The sequence below is a fragment of the Rutilus rutilus genome (assembly GCF_951802725.1).
Source record: "Rutilus rutilus genome assembly, chromosome: 22".
Taxonomy (NCBI): domain Eukaryota; kingdom Metazoa; phylum Chordata; class Actinopteri; order Cypriniformes; family Leuciscidae; genus Rutilus; species Rutilus rutilus.
In genome coordinates this window covers 4,389,911-4,406,825 of record NC_140227.1, presented here as the reverse complement: position 1 = coordinate 4,406,825, position 16,915 = coordinate 4,389,911, and the positions used below count along the sequence as shown (strand labels likewise).

General features: G+C 37.8%; 1 protein-coding gene across 2 annotated transcripts; it reads right to left on the bottom strand.

Annotated features, from left to right (window-relative positions):
- Positions 1-1,712: 1,712 nt before the first annotated feature.
- On the bottom strand, positions 1,713-13,769 carry dnajc14 (DnaJ (Hsp40) homolog, subfamily C, member 14). 2 transcript variants are annotated; one of them, XM_084394848.1, is made up of 8 exons: positions 13,364-13,769; positions 11,364-12,682; positions 9,022-9,120; positions 8,810-8,916; positions 7,097-7,216; positions 6,828-6,988; positions 6,641-6,743; positions 1,713-4,767 (listed from the first exon to the last, which is right to left on the bottom strand). In XM_084394848.1, exons 2-8 carry the CDS (start codon positions 12,459-12,461, stop codon positions 4,458-4,460), a joined length of 1,998 nt encoding a protein of 665 aa, XP_084250974.1. In that variant the 5' UTR covers positions 12,462-12,682; positions 13,364-13,769; the 3' UTR covers positions 1,713-4,457. The 2 variants fall into 2 exon arrangements, with proteins under 2 accessions (XP_084250974.1, XP_084250975.1); XM_084394849.1 differs by having other exon boundaries at positions 13,646-13,746.
- Between the last annotated feature and the right edge of the window lie 3,146 nt (positions 13,770-16,915).

Sequence of the window (16,915 nt, the reverse complement as noted above, 5' to 3'; positions counted from 1 at the left end):
ACTCCTGGTCTTCTTTCATCATATCTGGTCTTGGGTCTTTAAGCTGTTATTCCCTAACACTAGAAACATTGTAAATCATGTTAAACCATGCTAGAACATTGTAAAAACGTTTTCAAACTTTCTAGCTAGGCTTTTTCAAGCCAACTTAGTTTTTCTATGAACTTTAACATCTAGTTCAGAATTGTTATTCATTCTGATTTCAGAACAACAAATATCAAGCCTGTTTTCAAAGTTACAGCTGTTTTATAAAACAAAGACAAGAATGTATTGAAATACTACAAATGTAAAACTGAACTTAAATGATAGCAAAATATGATTTTTAAATAAAGGTCATTGAGAAAATGTTTTTTTTTTCTTTCTTTTAGACAGGACTTTCATTATTTGTTTAATGAATGTTTATGTACGTTTAATAAACATACAATATTATTATATAGGCATTGATTTATGTATATATTTCATTATTTGACAAACATGTACACAAATTATATGGTAACACTTTACAATAAGGTTCATTAGTTAACTACATTAGTTAGTGTCAACTAATAGTGAACTGCACTTATACAGCATTTATTAATCTTTGTTAATGTTAATTTCAGCATTTACTAATACTTTATTAAAATCTTATTAACATTAGTTAATGCACTGTGAACTAACATGAACAAGCAATGAACAGCTGTATTTTTATTGACTAACATTAACAAAGATTAACAAATACAGTAACCAATGTATTGTTCATGGTTAGTTCATGTTAGTTAATACATTAACTAATGTTAATTAATGAACCTTATTGTAAAGTGTTACCAATTATATTTATACACGTACAAATTCATAATTTCAAGTGTAGCTTAATGTTTGTTTTTTGTACTATGTCTATGATCTTCGTTACTTAATTTATATTTGATAAACCTTTTTAAATCAATTACAAAGTAATTACAAATAATTAAATAATTAAATAATTAAAAACGAACCATACAAGAGCTGTATGAGGTATCTATTTTAAGGCAAGTGAAAAAAATTGTCTCTGATGACACACATGTTTTACATATGTATTTTAATTTGTTACCATCGGGGAGACGATTCAGGGTCTTGATGTGCAAGTCCAATCGTTATAAAAACTCTTTTGTCCCAACTGCGGTTAAAATTTTAAATAGAGATTTTCTTTAAAATTTATGTAGGATGCTGCTAGTTTTTTAAGTAATCCATCGAAAAAGTTGCTGTTCTGTTATTATTGCATGTCATTGTATGTATTGTGTTGTGTGTGATTGAAGTTGTGTACTGGCCGTGTCATGCTGTCCAAGACAAATTTCCCAGGAATGGGACAATAAAGTATAATAAAAAAATAAAATAAAAAAAATGTAAGTATTTTATTTAAATAAGTACTAAAATTATATATATACACATTGATAATGATATAATAATCTATTTGCCTTGCTAAAAGCGGCATCCACCTCCGACTTCCGGTTATTAGCGGCAGCTGACGTCAGCTGCCAGTGGCAGCTACTTCCTGCTGCCAGCTGCCGATTTTTCGCTGAACCCCTACTGCAATATGTTCGCATTTCAACAAAAATGAATGTTACCCTCACGAAAGTGCATTTTGAGCATAACCAGAAAAAACATTTAGCTGCAAATGGGCTTTACAAATGATTCTGTATCGTCCTAATGTTCTTCTGTCAACTTAGAGTTGTAACACATTCAATGAATGAAAGTAGAACGATATTTCTAGAGCTGAAGCTGAAGCGCTTTAATGTGGGCCTGAATATTTACTTTACACTAGAGTTCAATGCAGAAACGTTATACTTGCACACGCTCAGGAGCAAAGCATTTGAGAAAATCAGCTTTAATGTAGGAGGGTTGGGGAGAACGGCAACAAAATACCAGATAATGTTCCTATATTGTCCTGCACAATATAACCACTTTAATGATTATCTGAATCCTAGAGCATTTTCTTGCATATACATTTAGATCACTCTCTACAACACCATCCGTCTGGAACAAACCTTCATTTAATCATGAAATACATTTGTGCCGACTTCAAACAGACTCTCCTCGAGTACAGTGAATAATGGATGCAATACCCATCATGTGTTCAAGAAACAATGAGTGGAATATATTGCAAACAATCAAGTCACACAAGCAACACAATTCACAACCATGTCTGAGTTTGTTGTTTAGACTTAAAGTTAATTTAAAAAGTTACCAATTTTTTGTTGAAAACTTCAGTAGCGCCTTAACATCAAGAGGAGGTTTAGTGCAATAATAAACGGTCTAATGCTTTATTTCTAGTATGCCACTTCAATTATCAGCTGTGAATTGAAATTAAATCAGCGTTAATATAAAAAAAATTATCAGAATCAACTGTGAAAATCTGACGAAAGGTAAACGTTTACTAAACTGAAATTTACCCTAACCCGTCAGAAAAATATAGTTACAGTGTGGTCAGTCATTTTTAGCCTTCGAGATCATTTCATCGGTAAACGTGCTGCTATTTTATCATGCGGTTTTTAAATCATTGCCCAACCACATTAAACCATTATACCCATCGCTACGCTTTTTACAGTGGAGTGACAGGCTTAAAGATCATTGACAAAGAGCAAAACAACAATTTGATTTCATTTCTGGAGAGTAGAGCCTCTTCAAATCGCTTTATTGTTGTAATTGATCATTTCCTTTAAAGACTGTCGTTAAACAAGCGCATTTAACAGGAGATATAAGTAAATCTGAACAGAGAGCATCTCTGAGAAGAACACATGAAGCTGAACGCATTATGCATTAGTATGTTTCAGCTGTACAGAGGCAAAGCTGTCCGTGTCTTAACGTATATTGGGCCGAGTGTGAAATAAAGAAAAACACACAATGTCAGGTTTGGACACTAATGAATCTGTTGGCCTGGAAAGAGAGAGACGCTCTGGCAGATTAATGAAATATTCTTTTAAGATGATTCCTGAGTGTTAAGAAGTGGTCAAAAATTAAAAGTTAAAGGGAGGCTCTGGGATTTTCACATCAAAACCCAATTTTGAACTTGACTTCAAAATCTATGCATGCAGACATCTAAGGTCTACATCACTTCATTTGTGCTTTAACTCGTACTCAAATGAATGTGTTTTTTTCTCAAAGAGTTTTTTCTTTGTACAGTGAAGCGGAAAGCGATTACGTCAACAGATCCAGGTATCAGGCAGAGCATTTAATGGGAAAAATCCCACAAGAATCTTCCGTCTTCTGATTCAAAGTTCCATTCAATCACGTGAGCAGTTGATTTGAGCCATTTCAAGAATACCAACCCATATCCTGTCACTTTTGTACAACATCTGTAAATATATTTGAAGCATTTCCCTCCGAAACCTGTGATTTAAACAATGGGGGGGGAAAAAAACGATTCACCTGAACAAACTGGTTTTAATGTTGAACTGCTGAATTCTGTGGCGGCGTGAATAACTGGTTTAATCAGGATCACATGATCTCTAAACAATACGCCCAGGAACACTGGGGGAAAAAAATCACAGCTACGTTTTCTTCCTGTTCTCTTACTAGTAGCAGATGAAGAGAAAGAAAAGAATCCCTGAGGTCTGTGTGTGATTTATACATCATCTTAACGTGATCATATCACAAAACATTCAGCCAACATTTTCCATCAGATTCAAGCCTGACAAAAACGGAAACATTTTTAAAGTAAAACTTCACCCCCCCCCAAAAAAAGGGTCATCATTTCCCTCACTTTGTTCCAAACGCTGATGCTGTCATTTTTTTCCGAAGAACACAAAAGGAGAATTTTTTTAGAAACTTCATGCAGTTGTTTTCCAAAAGCAAAAGTTATCCATCCCGCCCATTGAAGATACAAAATGGACTACAAAAAGCTTCGACCTCTTTAACCCTAAACCCCAGAAGAACATGATCAGCGAACAGCTTGAACTCGGGTCTTTGGGTCGTCACATAACGTCATCTTATATATGCTATATTTCAAAACATCTGAAACCGTAAGTCACATGGACTACTTTTACGATGTTGGCTATTTTGTTCTTGTTGTGCTGAAAAAAAGCTGTGAGAACATCCAATGAAAAAAAAAAAAAAAAGGCATAAAGGTTTAGAACTACATGAGGGTGAGAGTAAATAGACAATTTTTAACATTGGGTCAAATATTCTTCAAGATACACCAGGAGTCTCTACGCACGAGTCCTTCTGTTTCTTCAAAGAATGTGATTTGATTCATTTGTGTCAAAACGAGAGATAACAAAACCGAAAAATACCTTCAAACACGAAACGAAAAGATCTCTTTTCGCTTGCTCCTCTACGAAATTCAACGCCATTTCATTTTATAATCAGGAAGCTTCAAAAGCGCCAACACTGGATGTTCAAATGAGGTCAAGAGATTTGTGTCCTCGTTTTGTTGCACTAGTTGGCCGATATCACGTCACAGCATGGCAACACACAGCGCTCCACCTCTGCGTAATATAGTACCTTTCTCAGCGCTGGAATGGCTTGCGAACTTTCTTGCGCCGGCGCGGGGGCTTTCCTCCGTCAGTCCAGTGTTCGCTGGGGTCGCCCCGCTGGGCTCCTGGGCTGAAGAACCCTGTTTGTGGAGCTGGCCCTGAGAACATGTTTGCAGGCCCTGCAGCTGCTGCGGAGGCATGAGGCGCAGGGTTTCCCGACGGGAAGAATCCTCCATTAGCAGACGCGGCGTCATTGGGAGCTCCGGCCTGGAAGAAGCGGCTGAAGAAGTCCTGCAGGTCCGCGGGCGAGCCGCCACCAGTTGCAGGATGATCCGGGGCGGGTCTAGAGGACACAGACGCTTACATTTACAATTTAATCCAAAGCGACTTACAAATGAGGAGAGCGATAGAAGCAGTTAAACTAACAATAGGACAACGGTATGTAAGTGCTGTGACCCTTCCCGGTTTAGCCTATGCAAAAATATAGAGTAGAAGAGAAATACAATTGTGTATCAATGGATCAGACTGTCATAACAATAAGTCACATGTGGTTTGTTGCTAATTGTTCTTTTAATGTAGAAATCCCTCATACTTCTTTCGTCTTCGCTTACATTTTCAGCTCAATAAAGACAAACTTTTAGTAGATTGATCAATGGCAAATAAGGATTTCCAAGAAAATTAAGAAACGAATCATATCAAAAAAACAAGTCTGTTTAAAAGGGGTGTGTGAGTTCGTATAAATGTGTGTGTTTGTCTTTGTATCCCAGTAGGCTTCAACATATACAATTTTATGCAATTTTGCAACAACAACAAATAAAAAATTTAAAAAAGACATTTATCATATTTTCCTTCCACTAAATGCATGTAAACATTTTAAAAATTAATTATTTTTTCCCCAAACATTTTAGAGTCGGTCACATGTTTGGGTGCACTTTTTTTTACGATCTTAAAGTCCCCATGAAATCAACATTGACAACTTTTTTTTTTTTTTACTTCATGTGCTTCGTAATCTTGAAACAAAGTAACTTCCCTCCCTCCTGTAGCATCTCTTCTCTGATGAAGGGGGCGGAGCAACCTGTCACTCATGAGATCCACCAATAGCAAACCACAACCATCCAATCAATTCCTCACGGTCAAAATCAAGCCCCGCCCTACATTTTGTTCTTGTTCTAGAAGCCGTTTCACTCGGAAATACATCATAAGAGGGAGAAAAAGAATCTAGAAAATCTAAAAAAATCTAGAAAAGTAGGCGTTTCATTCAGGCAGCAGACTGTCAGATGGAGGGGCGTGGTTAAGGACGTTAAGCCGAAGCCCAATCCGTCAAACTGACATCATCAGAGAAGGGCTGTCACTGCATGTGATAATGAGCTGATGAGTTGAATCAGGTGTGTTTGATTAGGGAGACAAAGAAAACGTGCAGTGTTGGGGGTCCTTCAGGAGCAGGGTTGGGGAACACTGCTTTAAGTGACATAAGCCGAGCATCTTGTTGTGACCTTTATTTTGACGGCGCTGAGAACGCCGCTGCTCACATTCTCCGTGTTCATTAGTTTACTATCTGTCTAAAAGTCCTGTCTAATAAGTTATTAGATAGTACTGTTATACATAGAAAGTAGACAGTAAAAGGTATTAGCGTATGCCGTGTGGTTGATATCCAGTGTCGCTAGCTGAGCAGAAATATATAATCAAGTTGTATTGGATTTTCTCCTCAGCGTACGTAGAGTTAGTTTCTGGAGTAAATATATAAGCTACAATCTGTGAGTTTACACTTTTTTAAAATGGCGAGTGCTGGTGTTTCACGTGGATTCGGCCAATCAGCGAACACTAATGTCACGGGTACTTCTTATAGTGCTGGTTTAGACCCGACTCTGAAGCAGGAGCTAAATTAGTTCCTCCAAAAAAAAAAAAAAAAAAAGAGTTCCTAGAACTAAAATCATTCCTAGTTCCTGTGGTGCGAACACACCAAAGTCCGGGAACTTCCGCCAATAGTTCTAGGAACTATGAAAAGGTTCCTCCGGTGCGAAAGCCCCTAATTATTCTGAAAATTCTGCTTTGCATGACCGGAAAACAACTTGCATTTCATTAAATATATTAACATACAAAACAGATCAAATAAATGCAGCCTTGGTGAGCGAAAGTGACTTTTTATTAAACTTTTGACCGGCCCTGTAGCTGATGACGTTATAATGGTCTGAAGATAAAATGGTCACAGTGGTTACCTGTGGCGGCTGGCGCTGCTGCTACCTTTAGAGCCGAAAGAGATGTGATATGGCACGCGATGAGTGTCTGGAGAGATGCTTATACGCTGACAGCCGGCCCACTCTGTGTGAACATGGGGACATGCGTTCAACATACAACATATGAACATCATACAAATATCTGACGGTGTGGATGCCAATAAACTACCAGTAATGTCAAAGACTTTGCCGTCCATGAAGGCGAAGTACGTGATGCGCAGTCCCAGCATACTAGATTCAGCCCACAGGTCTCCCTCCTCGGCACTGTGCCATTTATTACATTCAGCACAGAATCGGGCCTCGCCAGGCTCACGGTCCATCTCAAAGCGCCTGGGGAAAAGACCATGCTCAGGTGAGCATAGAAACGCAAGAATGTAACACAGAACAGAAGCTTGTATGAAAGAACAGGACTGAGATGACAATGTCAGTCATACGCACTTGTGCTTGCCCTCACATTTAGTGCACATCATTGTGTTCATGGCTTCTTTCAGGTCGTCCTGTAGTTTGGTCAGGAACTCGTTCATGGATTTTGAAAGCTCTGTAGCAGCCATACGCTTCCTGCAGACACAGAACACAAAAACAAGACATTTGTGCTTATATCAAAGAAACATGTACACGTCACATTTATAATTTGATTAATTCTTAATATTGTAGTCGGGTAACTTTAAGAAATCACAGAATTCAAAATGTAGCATGAACGAAAGGCAATACAACAGATATTCCCATGAAACAATATTTTGGTAACACTTTAAAAATACTTGAATGCATCATCTAACAATGAGCAAAACATTTTGCAACACTTTATTTTACAGTGCCCTTGCTACACTTTACATGAACTTACTATAGTAATACCAGCAAATTATGCGTAATTACAAGCAACTAACCCTTAACCAAACCCTAACCCCAAGTAAGAATAATTCAGTAATATTACTCCGTACTTAAACGTATAATTACACTGTAACATGGACAGACTCAAATAAAGTGTAACTAAACATTTCTTATGGTATTATACATATTTGTTAACATTACAAATACAACTGTTCATCGTTATTTCATGCTAGCTCGAGTTCATTAAATAATACTAACAGATAAAACTTGTTTTAACTTAGTAAATGTTGAAATTAACATTAAGTATAATACATGCTTTAACTAGAATATTTTCTCACATTCTCATATTAAGAGAGAACTAAATTGGTTTGCATTACAGTAACGAGAATTTGGGGGGAAACTTGTTCGACTGTCAAGAAAATATTGTCAATCCAAAATAACAGGAGTAATTTTTTCATGCAAAATATAATTTCTTAATTCTGTTTGACATTTTATGCCCTTTTTCAAAGTCTTGATTTAGTTTTTGGACTCTACTAGAACAGGTTTTCATGCTTGAATGTTCAAAAAAAACACATTTTCCCTTTATTTGACATTATTGCAGCTCCTCTCTTCCCAGTCCTTTAGTTCCTGTCTCTATGAAGCCCCTCCTTCTGAAAAGCACTGTGCTCTGATTGGTCAGCTGGACCAATGTGTTGTGATTGGTCAAGCTCTTCCAGCCTGTTCTTTCTTTCTTCATAAAGCACATTTAAAAACAACCATGGGTTGACCAAATTGCTGTACATACAATAAGAGAAATGATTTGATTTTAGCCAGGCGTTGAAAATGGAAAAAACTTGACTTAACTACAATATTTATCTTTAGCTTATCAAATGTTAGTCCAGAATCAAATCGAAAGCCACATTTCTGTGCACACGGGGTGACCCACTGGGTTAGATAACCAAGGTCATAATTACTGCCGTTAGAGAAATGTCCCGCCCTTTACCATAACCACGAGTTTCAACACACTACTAACTAACTCAACCAGGCCCTGTCCCTTTATTCTGCGTATGAATAATTTAAATTAGGAATATTCAATATTGTGACGCGTTCATTCCCTGAAGAAAACTCAAGACTACAATGGAGGCATTTCAGGGAGTTCAGAAACAGTGACACTGATATAGAGAAGAACTCCTGCTAGGACCATTTTCAGAGCTTTTTCATGCTCAAACAGCAACATTACACACTAAAGAAAGATTAGCATGGAAAAAAGCATAATAGGTCCCTTTAATTCTTTTGTGGCAATTCTGTAAGCCAATTCAGTGGTTATTTTCTAAAAGCACTCACAGTTCATACTCTCTCCGTGTCTCTGGGTTACTGACGATGTCCCACGCTGCTCTTAACACCTTGAAGGCCTCGCCAGCTCCTGGGTGCTTGTTTTTGTCTGGATGAACCTGCACGCAAACAATCCATTAAATCTTGACAAATACATTAAACCCATAATTCATCCAGCACAGACATTAAACAGGTTTCAGGGCAATTCTTTTATTTCATCTCACCTGTACTGCCAGCTGCCTGTAAGCTCTCTTGAGTTCAGATTCAGTGGCATGAATATCCACTCCAAGAACATTAAATGGGTCCAACTCCTCTTCAGGGATCTGAACCAGAACAGCATAGGTTGATAATACGTTAAAAACTCATTACCTGTCCTTGTAAAATGACAGTATCCAACATCAAATCACCAAGCAACACATCAATATATCAAGAGCTTACTAAATGAATAGGCTTTATATTTGCATAAACCATTAAAGTTGGAAACTGGATTCTAATAAAAGCTCAAACTCACTTGATCCTTAATAATAGTAATCCAAATAAAGCTTGTTATGTAGCTACATCAACATAAATTCATGCACAGAATCTGTTCTTTGGAATTTTCTATTCATAAAAGAATCCTGAAAAAATGTATGACTGTTTCCACAAAAATATTAAGCAGCACAACTGTTTCCAACATTGATAATAATGAGAAGTGTTTCTTGAACAGCAAATCATCATATTAGAATGATTTCTGAAGGATCATGTGACACTGAAGACTGGAGTAATGATGCCGAAAATCACAGGAATAAATTACATTTTACATTATATTCACATAGAATACGGTTCATTTAAATTGTAATATGTCCACAATATTACTGGTTTTACTGTATTTTTAATTTAAATAAATACAGCCTTGTTGTGTCTGACTTCTTTCAAAAATATTTAAAGGGGTTTTATTATGTCCTTTTACGAAGTCTTGATTTTGTTTTAATATGTTTTCATGCTTGATTGTTCAAAAAAACATTCATTATTTTTCACATATTTTACATTACAGCACCTCTCTCCCCAGTCTGGCTCGAACACACAGATTTTGATGAAGCCCTTCCTTCCGAATTACGAAATGTGTTGTGATTGGTTAGCTGGCCCAATTGTGTTGTGATTGGTTAGCTGGCCCAATGTGTTGTGATTGGTTAGCTGGTCCAATGTGTTGTGATTGGTTAGCTGGTCCAATGTGTTGTGATTGGTTAGCTGGTCCAATGTGTTGTGATTGGTTAGCTGGTCCAATGTGTTGTGATTGGTTAGCTGGTCCAATGTGTTGTGATTGGTTAGCTGGCCCAATGTGTTGTGATTGGTTAGCTGCTCCAATGTGTTGTGATTGGTTAGCTGGTCCAATGTGTTGTGATTGGTTAGCTGGTCCAATGTGTTGTGTTGTGATTGGTTAGCTGGCCCAATGTGTTGTGATTGGTTAGCTGGTCCCAATGTGTTGTGATTGGTTAGCTGGCCCAATGTGTTGTGATTGGCAGCGCTTAGCACGTGTTCGGGAAATGTCCCGCCCCTCCTAGTGTAAATGAGGATTGCGTCAATTTCGAGCCCGATTCAGACCCTGACAATGTTAACGAACAAGATCGGATTTCATGCACAGACTTTGCAAGCACGGATTTTACAGGACGTTTCAGAGTGGTACGTTTTTTGTAATTTCCTTTTACAGTATCGATACAATGTTATCCACCATTTAATTGTGATATTTGTCGGAAAACTAAGGTAATACAAACAGTAATCACAAAACTCAGCTAAGGAGCGGTGGTGAACCATCTCACAAAAGCGAGAGCTTACAAAAGCTACAGAAAACAAGCTGTTCTCCATAAAATGTGCTGCACAGTGCACACAGATAAACGTTTGGGTTATAATGTTCAGGAACAGTGTTTAAACCGTCAGCCTTAGGAAGGTCAAACAAATGAGTTTTGGGAATCGTTGTGGAAAAAACAGCGTCTCCTTGACGAGGCCTGATTGAGCTGCATTAGTGAAGACAGTGTTGTTCAATTATTACAATATTATTACAATTTAAACGAACTGTTTCCTATGTGAATATATTGTAAAATGTCATTTATTCCTGTAATCAAAGCTGAATTTTCAGCATCATTACTCCAGTCTTCAGTGATCCTTCAGAAATCATTCTAATATGATGCTCAAGAAACATTTCTGATTATTACCAGAAATCTCTTCTCTAATGCAGCTCAATCAAGCCTTGTCCCCTTTTTTGCGTATTCCGTGGGTGCGGATTATTTAAATGAATTACATTGTGACTTCATAAGATCAGGAAAAATTGAGTTGCAGTCCAAACACTCAGTTCAACAGTTCATTGTAGTTCTTGGAAAGTGGATTCTGTCTCCCTTTGGAGTCTTTTTTATGCTCAAACAGCAACCTTACACACTAACTGAAGTTGAAAAAGTGGAAAAGCATAATAGGACCCCTTGAAAAATAAACTTACTGACCCCAAACTTTTGAAAGGTAGTGTAGTTTTGCTTTAAAATACAGTGCTTGAACTCTTCTTTAATCAAGTCATCAGACATCAACGCTAGATCACTACCTTGGCTAGTGCCAGCAGTCTCTGCAGCTCTTCTCCAGGTTGCCACTTCTCTGACCCCCTGTTGGGAGACTCTGGATTTGAGCTTTCATTCGCGGCGCCTTGTTTAAAGAAACACCCGTGAATCCTCGCGGCCAGATCCGACACTTTCCTCCAAACCCTGCTGCTTTGGAAGGCAAGCCACCATTTTCTGCCTCTCTCTCCCGCCAGCCTTCCCACGACGCACCTCATCATCTGAGAGCCAACGCTTAGCGTGGCGCAAACTAATCTGAAACCGGAAAGAAGAGCGTGTCGAGCCCAACACAAAGTCCTGCCAATGGCTTCTATTAAAGCTACAGCTGAAAACCGGCTCCAGTCCAGGATCCGCCTCAAATCTTGAGTCAAGCCTGGAATATCCGTGACCTTGCAAAGCATGCGTGATCCAAAGTCGTACAACGCGATTCCGGACGATTCCACCACGACTCCACATCTGTGGGTCAAAGAAATTATGAGTTCGACGACCATGTGGATGCATGAAATGCACCAGGGACTGACAATTTCCGCCAGGAAATCCCGACACACCATGACCAGCTGGTTCCCGTTTTTCCTTCGTGCGCGGCTGTGATTGTGCAGATGCTGGTTCCGTCGCTTCACCTGCTTGTGTCTGCTGGGCCCGGACGATGCGAGGAAGGATCTATGAGACATTGAAGCGGTCCATGATGGTGTTTGATCACAAGGCCCCTGTGCCGGTCCACTCTTCTTGGATTTTCCTTTCCTCCCGGTTCCAGCATTGCGGGATCTAGACTCTCCGTCGCCCCTCAACTCATTCTCCAATTCATTTTTCCCTCCTCTTTCACATTTCTCCTTTTCAGCACTCCCGTCTTCCTCCTGATCCTTAGCTGCGGTATTTTGCTCTTCGTTCTCGTCTACTTCCAAATCAAAGTCTTCATCAGGGAATTCACAATCCAAATCATCAAACGCCTCATGCTCACAGTCAGGTCCCTGAGGCGGCATCACATGACTGTCATTTTCATGACTCGGACTGGCCAGAGAAACGACGGGCGGCCCACAGTCAGTGCCTTCCTCTACTGTCTCCCAATGTATTGCCATGTCTTCTTCCATCTTGCTCAGATATCCACACGTTCACTCCCTCACGCTTAAGACAGACATGGAAACATCCATCATGAGCTTCAGGGTGGCAGCAGACTTAGACATGCAGCATGCATTGCGTTTAACAGCGGTCTCATATTCACAAATGAAACACAATATGGGGTCTTCAGCATGTCCAGCATTGCAGACGATCGGAGATTAACATTTCCGAATCACACCAGCATTCTGAACCCCTGCAAATGAAAAGAAAAATCTGTCAATTTACTCTGAATATGTATAAAACCTTCACATCAACACAACTGTAAGGTTCCAGAAGTAAAAATCACAACTTTCAAAACCAACCATCCAATGGCATATAGTTCTGTAGTAGCCAGTGTAATTTCTAATTCATTAAAAGAACAGCTGAATTGAATTGATAATCTTGAAGAGATGCACTAAATCAATAACTAAGGCGCCATATAATCTCAGAGCTTGGTTGATTGTTTAGACAGAACCTAAATAATTTCTTATAGAGAGAAATGAATTGGAGAAAGACTCGAGTTACTGTTGCATTCCATATTGAGATCTGTGGATTATATATATATATATAATTATTATTTATTTTTTGGTCAGTGGAAGATTCTTAAATATTCGCTTGGACGTTTTTACAACCAATCAGTGCTAAAATATAATGCATTCACAATTTGTACCATTAACAAATTGTTGTTAATAATATGTAGCTGGTTCACTTTACATTTTGTTGACAACAAAACACATATCACCGTTAGTGCCAACAAGTGTGCTGTTCTACATGTCCTAAAGTTACACAGTTAAAACTACAAACCCATCAGTTTTCCTGAGCTATTAAAACAGATCAGATCCACGAGAGAGACGGAGCAGAGAATGAAATGTAAACAAGTCTGGAACTTACTGACCTCTCTGTCCTGATAAAGTACACGAGCATCGACTCCTCAACTGCTGTCGACTGAGGTTTACATACGGTGGTTGTGATTTCCTGGATGTTTATGTTTAATAGTCTTTACATTTGTTTTAATCTCTTCATTTACGACGCTGTTTTGCTTTAGCAGACATGCTAACTGAAGAACACCTACAGCTAGCAGTCCTGCCTTACGTCACTAAAACGACGACAGTGTACGGGCAGCAAAGTTAATCTCGAGTGTAACATGAGCTCGAAGCAGCTAAGCCTGTTTTCTCACCTATCTTTAACTGCTTTCACTGCCCTTCTCTCTTCTTTCCAGTTCACTTCCGAGTACAGCACACAAGCCTAACGTCAGTTCCGTGTAAGTAACCCTTTCCTGTCATTAACACGAGGGATGGGGTGACATCACGATTGACTACGTGATCGTCTGTACCTTGGGGAGCTGACAGATGAAAAATGCAATAACAAACATATTTGTACTATTTGTCAAAAAACGACATAAAATAGCACCTACAGGATTTTTTTGGAACTCTATTATTGATAATATCAACTGGAATTGTTTATATAGGCCTACATAAACAAATATGCTTAAATGAATCCCCACTGTTTAAGGTGTTTGTGGTGGAATTTGATTGTTTTATGTCTTCTCTGAAAAACCAAATGAATTGACATGTTTAAAATATTATGATATGATTGTTGGATCCCATGTTACAAATTAATGTCACATCTTGTATTGCATTTTTTATGCTAGCCTATATGCTATGTTTGCTAGGCCTACTTGTTCAGTTATTCAATAAAAATGTAATTAAATAAAAAAGAGACTGGGAAAAGTGTGGTCCTTGCCTCAAAAGCATTTTCTTACCAATAAAAGAAATAACATTTAAAGTCAGATGTTAAATTTTTTTTTTTTTTTTCCTCTTCTGTGGAAGACAGAGACATTTTGGTCAGATATCGTAATGTTTATCCAATCTCATCAAAAAAACTGTAACCAAATTACACAAAAAAATCCTCTCTTTACTTTATTCAAAGTGTATATGGAAACAATCTAAAGCTCTGTAAATCCTAAAGCAGTGAAAACTATTCACTGTTGTGTCCTCTTAATATGTAGGCCTAGTATTTTTTTTTGTGCATGTTACCCACATGTTTGTGTCTGCATACAGCTGTATGTTTTGTGTTTCTATGGCCAAAGCTGAAGTTATTTGCACCTAAAAGTACAGTGGATTAAAACATCCCTGTTGTTTAGTCCATAACCTTTCCTGCACATGCCAAGTCAAGTCACCTTTCTTTGTATAGAGCTTCATACAGATTGTTTCAAAGCAGCTTCACAGTAATAAACAAGAAAATAAGGTCGCAAAGTTCTTCAATTATGAAACAAATGCAATTTCAGCCATAAAGAAGCTCTAAAATGACAACAGTATCATCACTCAATTCAGTTCATGTTTTGATCTCATCCAGTAGTTTCAGTGCAGTCAAACTGATAATATCACTAAATATTAAGTGTCTTTTAAACCACATGCCAGTCACTTTTCTACCTGCATTTGAATTTTAATATAATTTGAAAAACAGCAGAAGGATAGATGGATGGATGGATGGGTGGGTGGGTGAATAGATATATATATATAGATGGATAGATTGATGGATGGATGGATGGATGGATGGATGGATGGATGGATGGATGGATGGGTGGGTGAATAGATGGATGGATGGATGGATGGATGGATGGGTGGGTGAATGTTTTTAGTGGACGTTTAACCAGTCCAAACATATTTTGTACCACCAGAGGTCTCTGTCAACCCAGAATTGTGATGTGTTACAGCAGTTACTCACATAGCAACTCATAATTAACCAATTATGACCCAGGGTCTCATAATATCTTGTTGGTAACCAGTTAATCGGCACCATTGACTTCCTTAGTATGGAAAAAAATACTATGGAAGTCAATGGGGCCCATCAATATCATCTTTTGTGTTCAGCAGATGAAAAGAAATTCATACAGGTTTGGAACAACTTGAGGGTGAGTAAATGATGACAGAATTTAAATTTTTGGGTGAACTATCCCTTTAAGTTATCCCGTTAACTTTTTCAGAAAAAAAGCCAGTATTGGGAGATGTAAACTCGCAAGTGTGAGGAAAAAATGTCATAATTGTGAGATAAAAAGTCACAATTATCTTTTAAATTGTTTTATGTGGCAGAAACAAGCTTTTTGGCCATGCCCTCTCCTGAAGCCATTGCTTCTTTTTTAAGTTTTTTTATTTATTACAATACCTTGTCTGTTCCATGAGCAGTTCCTGTTACACTTTACGGTATTATTTGCTTGTAGTGCTGTGGCAGGGCTCAGATCAACTTTAAACCTTTTATTTTGTTACGTCTGCCAATACCCGTAGACTCATGCAGGACGTAACAATTGACATTTTGAAGTCATATCACAATTGACAATTCTTACATTTTGTATGGAATATTGCAATATTCATAAATGAATTATCTGAGCAAATTATTATTATTATTTTTTAAATAATTTGCCCTCGTAATCTTCAATCAAATTAACATCTCTTCCCTCTTGCAGTGACTTCTCTTCTCTTCTCTTCTCTTCTCTTCTCTTCTCTTCTCTTCTCTTCTCTTCTCTTCTCTTCTCTTCTCTTCTCTTCTCTTCTCTGATGACGTGTTTACTTGCGCGAGGGCGGGACAACCTGTCACTCAAGTGAGATCCACCAATAGCAAACTAAAGCCATCCAATCAATTCCGCATTGGCAAAATAAAGACCCTCCCTACATTTGTTCATTTGTATAATTTGAATTAAAAAAAAAAACTGATCGGCAATGGCGCAAAATAAAAATATTCTATCGTTATAGGCAATTCTATATATATGTATATATATGAAGAGTTCAGATGCAAAAGCCTCTAAGTGCCATCTGATATTTACCAATCTTCATTGCCATTTAAGTGAAATTACTGAACTTAAATATACGAGCGTCATAAAAATTATCATTCTAGAAGAAAATTTCAGATGGCACTTAGAGGCTTTTGCATCTGAACTCTTCATATATATATATATATATAGGCTATATATATATATTATTTTATTTTTTTAAATTAACATAATAGCATTTGTAAAGTATCTTAATGATAAAGAGCTAACAGTTTATGGATCCTAAATACGCTCAAGAAATTTGCATAATAATTAAATAAAAACATTATATCGTTATATAAGCAATTCTATAAAGTTATATCTTTTTTAAAAAGTAAACATAAAGGCATTTGTAAAGTATCTAATATGAATGATAAAAAGCAATAATAACTAATCTTTTTAAAAACCCAGTCGCGCATAAAGCCAGATCAGCCTGACGCAAACGCCGGGGATTCCCGCAGCTCAAGCCGCGTCACTGAGCGACGTTCACCGCCCACACACCCGGTGATCTCCGGCACTCCTCCACACAGGAGTGACGGACTGCAGTCATGTTTGCTCATTAAATCAGCTACTTATGATATGATCCGTCTCTGTAATGCTGTTTAGTTTCCTATCCTAACCATTTTATACAGGCATGAGCTT

Excerpts from the sequence above, each read along its gene's own strand:
- dnajc14 (XM_084394848.1), bottom strand. The coding sequence starts at position 12,461 with ATGGAAGAAGACATGGCAATACATTGGGAGACAGTAGAGGAAGGCACT. Across the intron at positions 6,989-7,096 it reads AAATGTGAGGGCAAGCACAA|GCGCTTTGAGATGGACCGTG; the intron begins GTGCGTATGACT and ends TCTTTTCCCCAG. Across the intron at positions 6,744-6,827 it reads CAAAGTCTTTGACATTACTG|AGTGGGCCGGCTGTCAGCGT; the intron begins GTAGTTTATTGG and ends ATGTTCACACAG.